Source organism: Oncorhynchus kisutch, linkage group LG6 (genome assembly GCF_002021735.2).
Source record: "Oncorhynchus kisutch isolate 150728-3 linkage group LG6, Okis_V2, whole genome shotgun sequence".
NCBI lineage: Eukaryota > Metazoa > Chordata > Actinopteri > Salmoniformes > Salmonidae > Oncorhynchus > Oncorhynchus kisutch.
In genome coordinates, this window is record NC_034179.2 from 11,004,572 (window position 1) to 11,018,813 (window position 14,242).

Below are 14,242 nucleotides of genomic sequence, written 5' to 3' on the forward strand. Positions count from 1 at the left end.
CTCTATGTCGTCATGATTAACAGTTGGCAGAGAAAGACAAGCAACAGCTAAGTGCTGTATGACAATACTTAGTGAAGTTAAATGAGGAAATGCAAAAGTTGTGAGGTGGAATTGAGGAACAGTAATGGTAGTGCGGGGGGCGGTAATGGTAGTGCGGGGGGGGGGTAATGGTAGTACGGGGGGGGTAATGGTAGTACGGGGGGGGGGTGGTAATGGTAGTACGGGGGGCGGTAATGGTAGTACGGGGGGCGGTAATGGTAGTACGGTAATGGTAGTACGGGGGCGGTAATGGTAGTACGGGGGGGGGGTAATGGTAGCACGGGGGGGGGGGTAAATGGTAGTACGGGGGGGGCGGTAATGGTAGTACGGGGGGGGCGGTAATGGTAGTACGGGGGGGTGGTAATGGTAGTACGGGGGGGTGGTAATGGTAGTACGGGGGGGTGGTAATGGTAGTGCGGGGGGCGGTAATGGTAGTACGGGGGGGGCGCAGTAATGGTAGTACGGGGGGCGGTAATGGTAGTACGGGAGGGCGGTAATGGTGGGGCGGTAATGGTAGTACGGGGGCGGTAATGGTAGTACGGGGGCGGTAATGGTGGGGCGGTAATGGTAGTACGGGGGGCGGTAATGGTGGGGCGGTAATGGTAGTACGGGGGGCGGTAATGGTAGTACGGGAGGGCGGTAATGGTGGGGCGGTAATGGTAGTACGGGGGTGGTAATGGTAGTACGGGGGCGGTAATGGTAGTACGGGGGCGGTAATGGTAGTACGGGGGGCGGTAATGGTGGGGCGGTAATGGTAGTACGGGGGGGCGGTAATGGTAGTACGGGGGGGCGGTAATGGTAGGGCGGTAATGGTAGTGCGGGGGGCGGTAATGGGTGCAGTAATGGTAGTATGGGTGCAATGCTTAACCATCTGAAAGGGACGCACTGTGAGACCCAAAACGTTGCTTGCAGCAGTGCTACTGCATTTTGAATTCAAGTTGAGTTTTATGCATTTTTCTCAGTTTTAACAGAAAACCGATACCATTTCCCTAGTTGTCACATCCCTAGGCCTGAGTTTGCACCAGGCAGGTTGCTGGGAAGCTGGTAATCTATCCAGTCTGGCTGGTCGTAAATTGACACCCCTCTCACTAAACCTCTGATATTTGCATGGGCTTTATGGTGCTAGTGATAGTCTTTGTATAGCTAGTAACTAACCTGGGATATCATGGTACTCGAGATTAGAGGTCAACCGATTATGATTGATTATCTATTGACAATTAAAACAATACTGAATGAAAAATGAACCCTTTTATTTTAACTTAATATAATACATAAATAAAATCTATTTAATCTCAAATAAATAATGAAACAAATAATGAAATTTGGTTTAAATAATGCTAAAAACAAAGTGTTGGAGAAGAAAGTAAAAGTGCAGTATGTGCCATGTAAAAAAGCAAACGTTCCTTGCTCAGAACATGAGAACATATGAAAGCTGGTGGTTCAATATTCCCAGTACTTCAATATGCCCAGTTAATAACTTTTAGGGTGTAGTTATTATAGGAATTATGAATCGTCGACTATTTCTCTCTCTTCCATTGGTATTTCATATACCTTTGACTATTGGATGTTCTTATAGGCACTTTTTGTATTGCCAGCCTAATCTCGGGAGTTGATAGACTTGAAGTCATAAACATCGCTGTGTATTAAAGCATTGCTAAGAGCTGTTTGCAAACGCAGTAAAGTGCTGTTTGAATGAATGCTTACAAGCCACTCAGTCAGACTGCTCTATCAAATATCAAATCATAGACTTAATTATAATAAACACACAGAAATACGAGCCTTTTGTCATTAATATGGTCAAATCCGGAAACGATCATTTAAAAAACAAAACGTTTATTCTTTCAGTGAAATACGTAACCATTCCGTACTTTGTCAAACAGGTGGCAACTGTAGGTACATATTACTGTTACATTGCACAACCTTCAATGTATGTCAAATTCTGTCATAATTCATTTTTTAAATTATTTTAAATTATTTTTTTAACCTTTTATTTAACTAGGCAAGTCAGTAAAGAACAAATTCTTATTTTCAATGACTGCCTAGGAACAGTGGGTTAACTGCCTGTTCAGGGGCAGAACGACAGATTCGGTTACTAGTCCAACGCTCTAACCACTAGACTGCCCTGCCGCTCCGGTCTTTGTTAAGAAGAAACACAGTTCTCAACGAGCCAGGCGGCCCAAACTGTTGCATATACCCTGACTTTGCTTGCACTGAACGCAAGAGAAGCGACACAATTTCCCTAGTTACTTCCTGCTAACATGCATTTATTTAAAATAAATATGTAGGTTTAAAAAAACATACTTCTGTGTGTTGATTTTAAGAGAGGCATTGATGTTTATGGTTAGGTACATTTGTTGTACGAATGGGCTTTTGTTAAATAATCACCCGTTTGGCGAAGTTGAATTAGGCTGTGATTCGATGATGATAAATTAACAGGCACCGCATTGATTATTTGCAACGCAGGACAAGCTAGTTAACCTAGTAATATCATCAACCATGTGTAGTTTGATTGTTTTTTATAAGGCAAGTTTAATGCTAGCTAGCAATTTACCTTGGCTCATTGCAGCCACAAGGTTCTTTGGCGCTGCACTCGTGTAACAAGTCGTCAGACTGCCACACAGCTTCCTCATGGCTTGAAATGTAAACGGCCATAATCGGCGTCCAAAAAGGCTGGTTACCGATTATGAAAACTTGAAATCGGCCCTAATTAATCGGCCATGCCGATTAACATACACTGCTCAAAAAAATAAAGGGAACACTTAAACAACACAATGTAACTCCAAGTCAATCACACTACTGTGAAATCAAACTGTCCACTTAGGAAGCAACACTGATTGACAATAAATTTCACATGCTGTTGTGCAAATGGAATAGACAACAGGCAATTAGCAAGACACCCCCAATAAAGGAGTGGTTCTGCAGGTGGTGACCACAGACCACTTCTCATTTCCTATGCTTCCTGGCTGATGTTTTAGTCACTTTTGAATGCTGGTGGTGCTTTCACTCTAGTGGTAGCATGAGACGGAGTCTACAACCCACACAAATGGCTCAGGTAGTGCAGCTCATCCAGGATGGCAACAACCCAGCAGCAGGACCGATACCTCCGCCATTGTGCAAGGAGGAGCAGGAGGAGCACTGCCAAAGCCCTGCAAAATGACCTCCAGCAGGCCACAAATGTGCATGTGTCTGCTCAAACGGTCAGAAACAGACTCCATGAGGGTGGGGGTTGTGCTTACAGCCCAACACCGTGCAGGACGTTTGGCATTTGCCAGAGAACACCAAGATTGGCAAATTCGCCACTGGTGCCCTGTGCTCTTCACAGATGAAAGCAGGTTCACACTGAGGACATGTGACAGACGTGACAGAGTCTGGAGACGCTGTGGAGAAGGTTCTGCTGCCTGCAACATCCTCTAGCATGACCGGTTTGGCGGTGGGTCAGTCATGGTGTGGGGTGGCATTTCTTTGGAGGTCCGCACAACCCTCCATGTGCTCGCCAGAGGTAGCCTGACTGCCATTAGGTACCGAGATGAGATCCTCAGACCCCTTGTGAGACCATATGCTGGTGCGGTTGGCCCTGGGTTCCTCCTAATGCAAGACAATGCTAGACCTCATGTGGCTGGAGTGTGTCAGCAGTTCCTGCAAGAGGAAGGCATTGATGCTATGGACTGGCCCGCCCGTTCCCCAGACCTGAATCCAATTGAGCACATCTGGGACATCATGTCTCGCTCCATCCACCAACGCCACGTTGCACCACAGACTGTCCAGGAGTTGGCGGATGCTTTAGTCCAGGTCTGGAAGGAGATCCCTCAGGAGACCATCCGCCACCTCATCAGGAGCATGCCCAGCATGCGTTGTAGGGAGGTCATACAGGCACGTGGAGGCCACACACACTACTGAGCCTCATTTTGACTTGTTTTAAGGACATTGCATCAAAGTTGGATCAGCCTGTAGTGTGGTTTTCCACTTTAATTTTGAGTGTGACTCCAAATCCAGACCTCCATGGGTTGATAAATTTGATTTCCATTGATCATTTTTGTGTGATTTTGTTGTCAGCACATTCAACTATGTAAAGAAAAAAGTATTTAATAAGAATATTTCATTCATTCAAATCTAGGATGTGTTATTTTAGTGTTCCCTTTATTTTTTGAGCAGTGTATAGTAGGGTTCAGTAGGGTACACCACCTTAGCAAAACATTTTGTAACAGAAAACAAAAATTCTTATTGTACAAGTGTCTTGTGCTATCACAAGGTGCTAGTCCAGAGTGTGTGCTTTCCCCCATGTGCCGCCTGCGGCTTTGTGTCTGCGCCTGTTGGCACGACGACCTGGCAGAGTGGGTTTGACCGTGAATGCTGGCACAGGGTGGAGGGAGACACACACCCGTCTCACTGACTCCCGCTGTCATTGCCTGTCTCAACCAATGACTTGTGGTTGTGTTCCAATCTTATTGTGGTTGTGTAAGACAAGGCCCACTGCTTGCCCAGGGTAAGGCCTCTGTTCCCCACCTGGGCTGCCAGATCAGGTTTCATGTGCTGATTCCTGTGGACCTTCCCACTTACACCAGAGATCTGTATATAATGACGAGATGCTCATGTCTCCACTCTAACAATGGGAGTCGTTGTCCCAAAGGCGGGAAGGCAGGGGCATTTTTATAGACGGACTTGAAAGCCAGATCAGTGATTATTTGATAAGATGTCATTATTAGTGGGTCTTATGGTTGTGGAAGGCTTATATTTAGCCTGTGTATAATTTCACAAGCCCTGAATTCATTTAGATTGTTGACTATTTTTAAAATTTTTAAATGCAGTGTATATGACCTTTTAATTTTACAACCATGCTTATTTAGAGAAAAAATATCGATCTTAAAATCATCTGTAAGTTTGAAAAAATCTAGATATGATTTTTAGGCCGTTTCGCCCAGCCCTATGGTAAGTCTACATTAGTAGACTTTCCATAGGTGACTGAGGTGTAATGAAAGAGATTTCATCCTGGGTCAGTATGAATAGTTTGTTTTATAGGTGATAAAGGCAGAGAGAAGAGGTTAGATGATACCGTCACACAGAGATGAAGTGACTATGTGTTAGAGGAGAACGCAAAGCACCACAAGGCTGCTCCAGGACATGAGTCAGTCTGCTCTTCTGGCCCTTCTGGTTCTCTGGTCTTCTGGCCCTTCTGGTTCTCTGGCCCTCTGGTTCTCTGGTTCTCTGGTTCTCTGGTTCTCTGGTCCTCTGGCACTCTGGTCCTCTGGCCCTCCGGTCCTCTGGCCCTCTGGTCCTCTGGCCCTCTGGTCCTCTGGCACTCTGGCCCTCTGGTCCTCTGGCCCTCTGGCCCTCTGGTCCTCTGGCCCTCCGGTCCTCTGGCCCTCTGGTCCTCTGGTCCTCTGGCCCTCCGGTCCTCTGGCCCTCCGGTCCTCTGGCCCTCCGGTCCTCTGGCACTCCGGCCCTCTGGCCCTCTGGGCCTCTGGCCCTCCGGCCCTCCGGCCCTCTGGTCCTCTGGCCCTCCGGTCCTCTGGCCCTCCGGTCCTCTGGCCCTCTGGTCCTCTGGTCCTCTGGCCCTCTGGCCCTCTGGTCCTCTGGCCCTCTGGCCCTCTGGCCCTCTGGCCCTCTGGCCCTCTGGCACTCTGGCCCTCTGGCCCTCTGGCCCTCTGGTCCTCTGGCCCTCTGGTCCTCTGGTCCTCTGGTCCTCTGGTCCTCTGGTCCTCTGGCCCACCGGTCCTCTGGCCCTCTGGTCCTCTGGCACTCTGGTCCTCTGGTCCTCTGGCCCTCCGGTCTTCCGGTCCTCTGGTCCTCTGGCCCTCTGGCCCTCTGGTCCTCTGGCCCTCTGGTCCTCTGGCCCTCTGGCCCTCTGGCCCTCTGGTCCTCTGGCCCTCTGGCCCTCTGGTCCTCTGGTCCTCTGGCCCTCTGGCCCTCTGGTCCTCTGGCCCACTGGTCCTCTGGCCCACCGGTCCTCTGGCCCTCTGGTCCTCTGGCCCTCTGGTCCTCTGGTCCTCTGGTCCTCTGGTCCTCTGGTCCTCTGGCCCTCTGGCCCTCCGGTCTTCTGGTCTTCTGGTCCTCTGGCCCTCTGGCCCTCCGGTCCTCTGCCCCTCTGGTCCTCTGGCCCTCTGGGTACACACTTTATCCTCTGCTGCCTGATTTTGTTCTTCACTTTCATTTCAACGAAGCAGTTAGAGCCCTTTCTAAGCCCTTGTTTGCACACAGAGTGCTTGAGGCAATAAGACAGTGGCTCACGCTGGAGAGCAATAAGTTGTGGAGGACTGGGTTGTTCCTAGTCTGGTGAAGACATGTCTGTTAGAGGGATATAGGTTAGTGTGTGGTGTTGTGCATCTGTGCCTGTGTCACTTTCTGAGGGAACGATTAAGGGCGGCATTGTAACTGAATGCTTTTACTTTTGTCTGGGATCACGGAGGATCTCTGTTTAATCTCAATCTGTTATGTCTCATGTTGCTCCTATATTTCTCCAAGCTGCCGAGATCTATTCATGTGCTGATCCGGAACTATAAGGATGTATTGATTTTAGCCTAAACGGGGGACCAAATGGCACCCAACTCCCTCCCTATAAATGTAATAAAAATAATTATTATTTACAATGGCTGCCTGCACCGGCCAAACCCAGACGACGCTGGGACAATTGTGCGCCTCCCTATGGGACTCCTAATCACGGCCAATTGTGATAGAGCCTGGATAAAGTGCGCTACTTTTGACCAGGGCCCATAGGGGGACACAGCCCTAGTCTTTTTTTCCTCTCAGCTGTTACTGTGGAATCACAAGAAAGGGAGATATATTATTATTCCTATCATTGCCTGAAAGATATTTCCCTTCCCACCAGGGGTTGGAATCAAAATGATTTATCAATCGTTTCGTTCTGAACAGAACAATTTTTTTGTGTGTTTCTGTTCCACTGTTTCCGACCAGCAAAATAAAGTTCTGAACCGGTTCGAACTAGAGGTCGACCGATTAATTAGGGCCGCTTTCAAGTTTTCATGACAAACGGAAATCGGTATTTTTGGACATCGATTTGGACGATTTTATTTATAAAAAAAATTGTTTTTACACCTTTTATTTAACCTTTATTTAACTAGGCAAGTCAGTTAAGAACACATTCTTATTTTCAATGACGGCCTAGGAATGTTGGGTAAACTGCCTTGTTCAGGGGCAGAATGACAGATTTTTTACCTTGTCAGCTCCGGGATTCAATCTTGCAGCCTTACAGTTAACTAGTCCAACGCTTTAACCACCTGATTACATTGCACTCTGCGAGGAGTCTGCCTGTTACGCGGATGCAGTAAGAAGCCAAGGTAAGTTGCTAGCTAGCATTAAACTTATCTTATAAAAAACAATCATAATCACTAGTTAACTACACATGGTTGATGATATTACTAGTTTATCTAGCGTGTCCTGCGTTGCATATAATCGATGCGGTGCGTATTCGCGAAAAAGGACTGTCGTTGCTCCAATGTGTACCTAACCATAAACATCAATGCCTTTCTTAAAATCAATACACAGAAGTAGATATTTTTAAACCTGCATATTAAGCTAACAGAAATCCAGGTTAGCAGGCAATATTAACCAGGTGAAATTGTCACTTCTCTTGCGTTGCACGCAGAGTCAGTGTATATGCAACAGTTTGGGCTGCCTAAATTGCCATAATTTTACATAATTATGACATAACATTGAAGGTTGTGCAATATAACAGAGGAATATTTAGACTTATGGATGCCACCCATTAGATAAAATACGGAACGGTTCCGTATTTCACTGAAAGAATAAACATCTTGTTTAAGAGATGATAGTTTCCGCATTCGACCATATTAATGACCTACGGCTTGTATTTCTGTGAGTTATTATGATATAATTAAGTCTATGATTTGATAGAGCAGTCTGACTGAGCACCAGCAGGCTCGTAAGCATTCATTTAAACAGCACTTTCGTGCGTTTGACAACAGCTCTTCGCAATGCTTCAAGCATTGTGCTGTTCATGACTTCAAGCCTATCAACTCCCGAGATTAGGCTGGTGTAACCGATGTGAAATGGTTAGCAAGGTGTGCGCTAATAGCGTTTCAAACGTCAATCGCTCTGAGACTTGGAGTGGTTGTTCCCCTTGCTCTGCATGGGTAACGATGCTTCGAGGGTGGCTGTTGTCGATGTGTTCCTGGTTCAAGCCCAGGTAGGAGCTGGACTGAAGCTATACTGTTACACTGGCAATACTAAAGTGCCTATAAGAACATCCAATAGTCAAAGGTTAATGAAATACAAATTGTATAGAGAGAAATAGTCCTATAATTCCTATAATAACTACAACTTAAACCTTCTTACCTGGGAATATTGAAGACTCATGTTAAAAGGAACCACCAGCTTTCATATGTTCTCATGTTCTGAGCAAGGAACTGAAACGTTAGCTTTCTTACATGGCACATATTGCACTTTTACTTCTCCAACACTTTGTTTTTGCATTATTTAAACCAAATAGAACATGTTTCATTATTTATTTGATGCTAAGTAGATTTTTATTGATGCATTATATTAAGTTAAAATAAGTGTTCATTCAGTATTGTTGTAATTGTCATTTATTACGAGGGGGAAAAAATGGTCCTCCAATAATCGGTATCGGCGTTGAAAAATCATAATCGGTCGACCTCTAGTTCGAACCCCTGTTCCTTTTTTAACCTGTGAAATAATGTGTTTAACCTTTTTTAGCTCATGAAATGACTTCACCAATCAGTGAGGTTGTTTACATGCGTGATAGACAGACAACTGTTGCCTATTGCGCAAGATGTGTCTGAAATTTTATGGGTAGTGAGAGAGGGTTGAGGAGCAGGCTTGAAGCGCTGGGCATCTTTTTATGACATAATCTGAATTAGGTCCACAGAATTATATCTAGGAGGAGCGGCTTCTATGAAGGAACATTGAATGTCCTTTGAGCTGGCTAGCTCATTGCGGACCAAGAATTAAAAACACGTCTTACCTTTTTTTTCAACGTGAAACGTGATAACTAGGCCTATAGTATCCTTAACTAACATTTGAAAAAGTTAATCCATTCTAATCTAGCTAATAAAAAAATCTCTCTCCCCATCTTCTGATGCTTCTAACGTCAGTACAGTAGTCTACAGTATGTTTCAGATGGGTGAGGGACGAGTAAACTAAACACACACTGACAAAGATTTCCAGCTTGCAGGCAGAGGCTGGAATACGTTTGTGAGTAAGGGAGGGCTTTGCATAGGTCAGTTTTGCTGCTGTTTTTTTTTGGTGGCGCTAGAAAAACATTATTAACCGTTTTCCATACTTTTAAAATAACTTCTGTTCCGCAAAAGTAAGGATCACTTTCTTTCTCGGTTCCGTTTCTGTTCTTGAAACATTTTATTATCTTCCGGTTGTCTGTTCTGTTCCCTGAACCGGTTCCAACCTGCTTCTCACACACGGTAACCTGTCGTTGAGGTGAATGAGGCGGCTGCATTAAGTCTGACAAATGATTTGAGAGAGGCACTGATGAAATAATCAAATGACACGAACTTGAACGTTACATTCAGTCACTCCCTTGCGGTTGTCTGGGAGGGAAGGGGACACCTGTCTAGAATCCCCCAGCCAGAAGGTCTGTAGTAGGGTATGGGGCAGAGAGGTGTGTCTAGTCAACTTGTTTCAGTCATAGAGAAGGCGGTTCTCTCTACTCAGCTCAACAGCACACAGTCAGAATGGCCCTGGCTCTCCAACACAGCCAATAAAGCCCCCCCCCCCCCCCCCCTAATCTGGAGTACCTTAAATGATATCATGGGCAGAAAACCCAATTAATCTCCATCGTTCTTTGAAGTTGATGTGTCATTGATAACAAAAACTTTCAATGGCTATTTCACTAGTAAAGTGGAAAACCTCAAGTGAAATGACAACATAGAACCATCCTATTGTTGTTTTTAAAGGTGTAGTAATGAAAGAGAAGGATTGCTGTTTTGAATTTGGGCAAGTCATTGTGTGAGAGGTGGAACAACTGTTATCCATCAATAATGATAAGCCACCAGGTATAGACAACCTTAATGTGAAACTAATCCGTTTTGCTGCCTGCTCCTAGTAAACTGATGGAGAGAATTGTGTTTTGACCAAATACAAAGCTTTTTTTTTTTCAGAGAACTACTGACTTTTAGCATGAGTATAGAGAAGGGCACTGAACTTCTACTGTACTGACTCAGATGACTGATGATTGGTTAAAATAAATGGATAATCAGATGATAGGTGGAGATCATTGTTAGATTTCAGTGCAGCCTTTGATGTTATTGGTCCTCTATTGTTTTAGTCATTTGCTATGGTTTTACATCACCGACCATTACATGGCTGGAGAGTTGTTTATCCAGTCGAACCCAGAGACTGTTCTTTAGTGAAAGCTTCTCTAACATCAGACATGTACAGTGTGGTGTCCCTTAATCTTCTCTATAACTACAAATTATTTGTCACTGGTCTTCAACCTACCAAAGCTGCATCTGGCTCAAAACAGAGCACCTTTCCCTTAACTGCACATCCAGAACTAACATGAACAGCATGCAATTTCCCCCGTGTTCGGGAACACGAGATCTGAAAGTTTAGGTTTGAGCTAAAAAAAAAGATCAGATCTTTGACCTAATGGTTGCGTTCTAAACATGCACAAACTCTGTCTGATTTCCAATTTGTCCACTAGATAGCAGTAAGGATGACATGATGTCTCTTGGCGACTTGAAACCAGTTTAGTCTGGTTTGGGTTGTGTGTCACTGTGGCAAAATGGCTTAACGGATTTTCAAGTGACCTTTTAGCAATCAGGGCTTTCAGGTTGAGTTTTTTTGATGTTGAAATAAGACCCAGAACGGTGAGGAAACTTCAACCCTCTTTTCCTATTCACTTTTTCTGTCGTAAACGAGGAGCTAGCTAAACGCTGCATGTGAAGGATACATACAAGGTAATGTGGTTGGAGAAGGAAATGCATTGCTTGACAATGACCATCAGGGAGTACCCTTTCCATGCATACTACATGTTTACACTTTTGATGACTTGACCTACTTGCGTACTCTATGAATTTAACCATAGTGCATGATTTATGGCCTGTATGGGGGAGGGTGGGAAGATTCTTATGGCATTGCCAGCAGTAAGATTTGAGTTCGATTTCCAAAAAGACAAGGCCTGAAGCTTTTGTAAAAGGTTTGTCACGTTCTATTTTCGGATAAATTAAAAAAATATATATATTTCCCCCAAATTCACCGGCCCTGTACAGGGCCCAAAGCAACCGCTTCGCAGGTAACTGGTTAAACTCGAACACCCACAATATACACCCACATTATTCTTTAGTTGTTTGAATTATATTTTACTTGTGGTGTTTGTATTATTCTAGTTGGGGTGTTTGTATTATTCTAGTTGTGGTGTTTGTATTATTCTAGTTGGGGTGTTTGTATTATTCTAGTTGGGGTGTTTGTATTATTCTAGTTGGGGTGGTTGTATTATTCTAGTTGGGGTGGTTGTATTATTCTAGTTGGGGTGGTTGTATTATTCTAGTTGGGGTGTTTGTATTATTCTAGTTGGGGTGTTTGTATTATTCTAGTTGGGGTGGTTGTATTATTCTAGTTGGGGTGGTTGTATTATTCTAGTTGGGGTGTTTGTATTATTCTAGTTGTGGTGTTTGTATTATTCTAGTTGGGGTGTTTGTATTATTCTAGTTGTGGTGTTTGTATTATTCTAGTTGTGGTGTTTGTATTATTCTAGTTGGGGTGTTTGTATTATTCTAGTTGGGGTGGTTGTATTATTCTAGTTGGGGTGGTTGTATTATTCTAGTTGGGGTGTTTGTATTATTCTAGTTGGGGTGGTTGTATTATTCTAGTTGGGGTGGTTGTATTATTCTAGTTGGGGTGGTTGTATTATTCTAGTTGGGGTGGTTGTATTATTCTAGTTGTGGTGGTTGTATATCGTTGTATTTGTGTGACTTTCCTTGTCGATCAGCGTTGTTGTTTTTTGTGGACCCCAGGAAGAATTGCTGCGTCGGCAAAAGCTAATGTGGATACCAATAAATATTAAACCTCTGTCTCTCTCTCTGTCTCTCTCTCACACACACTTTCTCCACTGCCCCCTCCCCTTGCAGCATTGGTGGTTAGACATTCATCATGTAAATGGGCTCGACTCGGCCGCAGTCGCAGACCCATCTCTATTTATTACCCCTTACTGTACATTCTCCTCCCTCATAGATATTAGAAATACGTCTTCTTGACAATAACATCAGCATTCTGTATGTTCTGCATTCTCTGCAGTGGAGGAGTTGATATGGTATTGATTTTGTTCTCTCTTCCTCCTCTCTTGCTCTCTTTCTCTCTCTCTCCACCCCCTCTGTCTGCAGGATGAGTGGGATCACAGTAGTAATGGCAGTACAGGGTCCAGGCCCAGCTCTGGTTCAAGGCCTGGTTCAGGTTCTAGGTCCGGCAGCAGAGGGAGGAACAACCAGTTCAGAGGGCCAGCCAAGGTACAGGTAACTACCAAACCAAACTACATCTGTTATATCACCTCTCCCCAACCTCAACCCCCAGAAACACAGTATTATCAAGGTACAGGTAACTACCAAACCAAACTACAGCTTTTATATCAGACCACCACCATCACCACAGAACCTCCACAGCAGCTGTAGATGGTGGAGGAAGAAATGGGAGGACGGACTCTCTTCCAGCCATTACTGCAGTATGAGAGCATGGTCTGGTTTCATCCTCCCCCGGCCACCACTGTCCCACACAGTAATAGTATCCAAGTCCTGTTTCACTCTCTTTTGTCCCAAGGGACCCTAAGAAAGCTACTGCAGGCTTATGGCTGCTCCAGAATTCCACCACATGATTTACTATGAGGTCATCAGGGGTTGTCAGGACAACCCTCACCACCCTCTTTTAGCATGCATCACCTTACTGGAGAGGGGTATACCGTAATATGATGTGCATGAGAAGTCCTCAATGGTTCTGGCTTACCTTGTTCCACGTTATGTGATGTGGGGTTAATGCAGTGTTTGGGGCAGAGGGGGTTGTCCTCTGGTTCTTCTGTCAGGCTCCAGGATATCTCTCCCAGAGGAGTTGTGTGTCTGCTCCATAGAGATACATAGAGGACCCTAGATGTCATAATGGCATTCCTTCCCACAGGGAAAACGCATCAGTCCATTTACCCAAATACAGTACATGTTGACAGACCAGCTAAACACTATTTGTGTCCCCAGAAATGTTTTTATAGAAATAATGCCCCTTCCATCCCTCTCAACACAGGTTGGTGGCACCTTCATTGGAGAGGAGGGGCTCCTGGTAATGACTGGGGCGGAATCAGTGGAATGGTATCAAATACATTAACCACATGGTTTCCATGTGTTTGATGCCATTGCATTTGCTCCGTTCCAGCCATTATTATGAGCCGTCCTCCCCTCAGTAGTAATAATCATCATGTCACTTATTATTTTTCCATTGAAGGGGACTTTAACTAATGCTTCCTCAATGTCAGGGTGTGTTAGCATGCAGGTTGAGTATTTTTTTAAGTTTAGCACGGTGACAAGAGAGCTGTTTTGATCACTATTAAGCTGTAGAGTAGTAAACGTGTTCCACATTGTGGTGTGCAGGTAATGCACTGTAATAGGTTGTGTGTTGTCTTTCAGAACGGGAACAGAGACGGGTCATTTGACATCCTGGGTACTGATATCTGGGCTGCTAACACCATGGACTCTCATGGGTATGTCATGCACACTGTTGACTCATTCACGCCCCCATCACTATACACACACACACACACACACACTGATGATGACTCCTATTACATATTAATTCTATCTCTAGCTCACACTGATACATAGCTAGTTGAGAGTGTTTACTTGAATAGCCTTCTCCCATGGCATTGTATTATGGGATGGATATAAAGGAGAGGTTAGTAATAGTACTCACTTCTGTCTTATCCTTGTACTGTGGTGTTGCTATCTTAGCCAATCTGATGGGATCAAATCCAAGTTTATTTGTCACCTGCACCGAATACAACTAGTGTAGACCTTACCGTGAAATGCTGAATACAACTAGTGTAGACCTTACCGTGAAATGCTGAATACAACTAGTGTAGACCTTACCGTGAAATGCTGAATACAACTAGTGTAGACCTTACCGTGAAATGCTGAATACAACTAGTGTAGACCTTACCGTGAAATGCTGAATACAACTAGTGTAGACCTTACCGTGAAATGCTGAATACAACTAGTGT

At 44.7% G+C, this 14,242-nt stretch overlaps 1 protein-coding gene across 1 annotated transcript in view; it reads left to right on the top strand.

Annotated features, from left to right (window-relative positions):
* ctif (CBP80/20-dependent translation initiation factor) overlaps positions 1-14,242 on the top strand; it is a 190,777-nt gene that overhangs the window by 35,830 nt on the left and 140,705 nt on the right. Inside the window, exons 4-5 of the mRNA XM_031825897.1 lie at positions 12,372-12,500; positions 13,653-13,726. Of these exons, the coding sequence (XP_031681757.1) occupies positions 12,372-12,500; positions 13,653-13,726 (203 nt within the window). The remainder of the gene's footprint in view (positions 1-12,371; positions 12,501-13,652; positions 13,727-14,242) is intronic.